This window comes from Porites lutea, chromosome 12, assembly GCF_958299795.1.
Source record: "Porites lutea chromosome 12, jaPorLute2.1, whole genome shotgun sequence".
NCBI lineage: Eukaryota > Metazoa > Cnidaria > Anthozoa > Scleractinia > Poritidae > Porites > Porites lutea.
Window position 1 is genome coordinate 19,374,751 of NC_133212.1, and position 5,000 is coordinate 19,379,750.

At 42.2% G+C, this 5,000-nt stretch overlaps 1 protein-coding gene and 1 pseudogene across 1 annotated transcript in view; both read right to left on the reverse strand.

Moving 5' to 3' along the window:
* LOC140953831 (carbohydrate sulfotransferase 3-like) overlaps positions 1-241 on the reverse strand; it is a 4,222-nt pseudogene extending 3,981 nt beyond the window's left edge.
* Positions 242-4,560: 4,319 nt separating this feature from the next.
* Positions 4,561-5,000, reverse strand: part of LOC140953832 (carbohydrate sulfotransferase 3-like) — a 969-nt gene continuing 529 nt past the window's right edge. The window contains exon 1 of the mRNA XM_073403213.1: positions 4,561-5,000. This exon is cut by the window's right edge and continues 529 nt beyond it. Within this exon, the coding sequence (XP_073259314.1) occupies positions 4,561-5,000 (440 nt within the window).

The following is a 5,000-nucleotide window of genomic DNA, read 5'->3' on the forward strand; positions in this document are numbered from 1 at the left end:
CCCGTTCTCCAGTCGCCAACATCTTCGACACAAAACTTGTCCCCGAACGCCCTTGGCCGACAATAAGCAAACTCTTTCTTTGTGGCAATGTAGTGTAGGACGAAACGTCCTCGGCAATCATGTTTTTCGAAACCAGAGTTTCATTTGACCGAAGAACATTGGTATAGAAAAACAGGATAACAAAGAGTGTTAGAACGATAAGAACCATACGCCAATCACAGGTGTCTAACCGCTTTAGCATACTGCGGCAAATTCTAATCGCATGCATCACAATTTCGAAATGTTCAACGGATTTATCAGTGGTTCAAAACAACCTTTGAGGACCTACTAAAGCTAGTACGATACGATAAAAGAGTTGACAAAGAAACACTAAAATTACTTCCGAAGCTCAATATGTAGGAAATATGTTTTAAAATTCATCTCAATTAAATTAAGATAACACAGAACCGTCAAAGAAACTATGGCGAGGGAGTCACAGCTAAAATAATTCATATTTTAATGGCCAAAAAATATAATATATTTTTTTATTTTTGATATTTCAACTAGGTCTAATTTAATTGCTTTAGTACGCTTTTTTATATCAACTTTGGAAACTAGGCACTCTCACACCACTTTTTTTACTCATGATTTAAACTCACTTTGTTCAAAAAAAGTATATGGGCTGACACTCCTAGTAAGTAAAAGGTGGACAAGTGGTTTTGACAAGATGTCAGTTCAATACTGACCTTGTCACCATAAATGGACAAATCACTTCGCTAAGGGGAAGGTACTTGAAGCGTTCCATATTTCCCTAGTCTAAAAACAAAAACTCCAAACGTAGAGAAGAGATTCTTTTTCGAATAGCTGACTTTGGTAGAGCGCAAAACGGAATCTACCCGATTCTGCCTCGTACCCAGCAGTCTCTCTCTCTCTCTCGATAAAATGTGCTCGCAAAGGAAGGCGGGAAGGAGAAAACGGGCGAGATGCGTTTCGCCTCTCATTTTCCCTTTCCCATGGTTCCTTGCGCTTCGTCACCAGTCACAAAGTGCCTGAGTAGGAGGTAATAGTGACGCACGTCAACCGGAGGTGAAGCATTTTCCCTTTTAATATGCCATGACGCTACCAAATTTGTCATAGGGACGATTTGCCTGAAAATTTGGTCAAACCACGCCCCAAGATTGCAAAAAGGCCACTTCCGGTTCAAGTGCATGTCTTAAAATACTTTGTTGCTTAAGCTACCTAATGATCAGTGAGCAGACACCTATCCCTTGCAGCCCACCCCTAATCACGAGGGTGTACCCTTCCGAGTGGTGTACTCCTGGAGCACTCGGATTAGGGTGTGCAAGAGCAGGGGGTGGGGTTGGAGGAGAGGGCACGCATGCTTTCATAAAGCCTCACCTTATTTCAGGCTCAAATACTTTTTTAAAGCTGAGCCGCTTTTTTCAAGAGAGGAATTGTTTCCAGAATGCGCGACCCTCCCATATAAAAGTGTCGGGGATGCCGGTCGGAGAACTAGAATTAACCCCTGAAAGAGACCAATCTGGCCGTGGCTTAGCCGCTTAGGTTTTATTTGACCCATAAAGGAGGCCATACTCCAACAAAGCATGACTGCATTTGCCTCTTGCGGATATTTCTCGAAGCGCAACCGTAAGTGACACTCTATGGCCAAGGATAATGGCTTCCTGTCCAGAACACCCTGAGTGAGACCAAAATCCGCAATTTCTATCCTTAAGCGAGACGATGAGCATCCCCGTCACTTTAATATGGGAATACCCCCTCGGAGAAACACCATACCCTGTTTACCAAACCAGTTCATCACCTGACTCTCTACCTAATTTCAGACCAAAAGCACGTCGGAAAGCCAGCCTACTAAGGGAGGGTCCCCGGGGGAGTCTGTTAAAGGCATGCTGGGGCTGATTACTGTAATCGGCTCCTGCGGAATGTTAAGCTTCGGTCCGTCCGGTGAGGTTAAACGATCAAACATTCTCGTCCAACATCATGGTTATTACATACAACATGGAGCGGTTTAACAAGCAAACAATGTCTGATACAATTCAAACAGAATGAGTCCACATGAATTGTGTGCAATACCGCTGAAATGATGGCTTGATCGCTTGCTTATACGAAAATGGTGTTGGATCAAACAATGGACACGAACCTATATGAAGCTGAATGAAAGAGATGATGTTACGGTCAAACATGCTCATGAGTTTGATCGTTTAGCTCAGGCTTTAGACGATATGCCACCTTGCATTGCTTTGCAAGAAGTATCACGGATTTTCTTTAACTTTTATTAATTGGTAAGAAAAACGTACATGTTTATTTAACAATTATTCCTAGAGCCCGAATGAGCTCTGAGTCAATAGCCCATGAGGCCGAAGCCCCAATGGGCTATTGACTCAGAGGCCATAAGAGAGAGAGGAATAATTGGTTTCGCAAACATTCAACTTGTTCGTCAGACGAAACAACTTATGCTAACAAAAAGCTATTCAGCCGCCATTGCTTTGGTTTTCAAAGCCGGCGCTTTTCGCTACTAGTGGGCCAGGCATGCTAGTGAGCTATAACATATAGCCTATTTGTAGCTCAACCAATCAGAGCGCGGTATTGATAATAAACCACTAGTTGGATTTTAAGTATTTACGTTCGAGGTACGAGCACGCAACCCCTAATTTGTGTTGGGTGCTCTGTGCATTATTAGGTGTCCTGTGCAATTAATAAGGGAGGTTTTTCGAGATTGCATCTTCGTCTTCGTCGTCGTCGACACACATTTGCCTCGCTTTGAGGCGCTTGCTTACGTTTTGCCTCACTTTGACGCGCTAACTCACTTTGTAATTCGTGTGTCCTCGGCATTCACCTTTCAAACGTTTGCTGAGGTCTGCTATTCTGTCTTCGTAAATCGTTCATCTTTTAAAAGTGTGCTGAATTTTCGTAAAGCGTACATATTCAAGAGTTTGCTAAGGGTCTACTATCGATCTGTGTTTAATGAATCTTCCAAAGCGTTCATCTTTTAAAAGTGTGCTGAAAGTTTACACCCTGAGTAAAATTTTACTTTGGATTCCTGAAGCCTTCATATTTTTCTTTGGAAAATACGTGCTTCTCCTGGTGCATGCAGCAAACCGGGTTGTTTAGCTCGGCGTCCGTTGTGCCAAAAAGTGAATTTACCGGAGAGTTGTGAAGTTCAGCGTCTGTTGTGCCACGAAGTAAATCTACTGAGTTGTGTAGCTAGGCGGCCTTAGTGCCACAGAGTAAATCTACCGAGTTGTGTAGCCACAAAGTAAATTTACCGTCAAGTTGTCAAGCTCAGCGTCTGTTGTGCCACAAAGTATTTAAATCTACGGAAATGTGAAGCTCGGCGGCGGCCGTTATTACACAAAGTAAATCTACCAAGATGTGAAGCTCGGCGGCACTATTTCATCATGACCACCGCCGTAGCCAGTATGAGGCGAACCGAGGCACTCGCCTCGGTAAAATTTTACCAAATACTGTCGATTTTTATTTTTTCTATCAGACTGATAATATTAGAAGATTTCATACGGCTGATTTCGTACAACGGACCGTGTGTTCGCCTCGGTTGTAGTTTCTTCCTGGCTACAGCCCTGATGACGTGATATTTTCGGCACTGGACAAACGAACATTTTGGCTAGGCAGATACAAAAGTCTGGACCGCCAGTCCGGGTCGGATCAACTGGGATCGACTCGGATCGAATAAAAAAATAAAAATAAAATAAAATTGGACTCGGATCAACTCGGATCATAAAAAGAAAAATAAAATCAGTCGGCGTCACTTACCTTTCACACGCCATTTTGTCTTTTTTTCACGAACTCGTGGTTGCGTAAATTAATTTTATTTTTATAATTTTAATGATACACTAGTGAGCAGCACACATACACTTCCAGTGAACATTTTTAACTTGGAAGGGGGAGAAACCATGCTCGCCCCGGGCGAGAATCGAACTCGCGACCCGGCTTCATTTTGCCCACAAGTTGATGATTGGACGCCTTTAAAACTAGCTGAGAAAATTATCCAAAGAAATGCTTTTTAACAAAAGAAAAAGAAACCTGGGTTAAGCGCTAATCGGCCTTCGAACAACTGCACCCAGTAGAACATCTATTGCGCCAGTAAAACAAAAACTTCTTTTTACACACGCCCGAAGCACTCTGGCCCACAGTGTCTCCTCAAATAACAAACACTTGACACGAACCATACGATATCACGCTGATCTCTAGCCATCAAAACCTTTTCATTATGATACACAGTTTAAATCGAGGTTTCGCTGTACGCAACCCTTACGTTCGAAATATGCCATAATCATAGTTATCTATCGCAAGATCCATCCACCGTTTCCCCTCCACTGGTACCTGTACGCCTAGCAAACACATCGAAATCTCTCTACTAAGCTCCGATTACTCCTAGTATACCGATAACCTGCTGCAATCTTAACGTTCATATTGTAAAATTTTTCTGTTGGCGTCGTGGTTTAACACTGCATTATTTCCGAATTATTGATACCACTTACAACATAACAATGTCATTCAAAATTGTGACTATTACTATAAAATCAAGAGCTATTCGACTAGAATTCATTCCTTATCTAATGAGTATTCCTGATCAAAGCTTATCTTGTCTAATAGTTTAAGCAAAGGTTGGCAGTTTTTTTCTATGATTAATGTCCTTTCAGGAGGAGATTCGCTGCGCCATTTATCGATATTCGCTTCAGCATCTCTCACAAGGGAATATGGCCAACTTTTAAACTTCCTTGCATCCGTTTTGCCAGGATTTGTCATGTTTTTAATCCACTCTAAAGTGTTCTCAGAAAGATTCAAACCGGCGAACTTGAAGATTTCTCTTGCTGTGTCAAGCGGTCGAGCTGCGATGTCTCGATACAAAATAAGTTTGTATCTGTGTTTAAGAACCTCATCCAGTGTTTTGCCAAACTCGATGTTGTCAGTGATGGGTTTACAAAAATTTCGAACATTTTCCTCAAAGTTTGTATTATTGAACTCGGGAAACCACCTCAGTT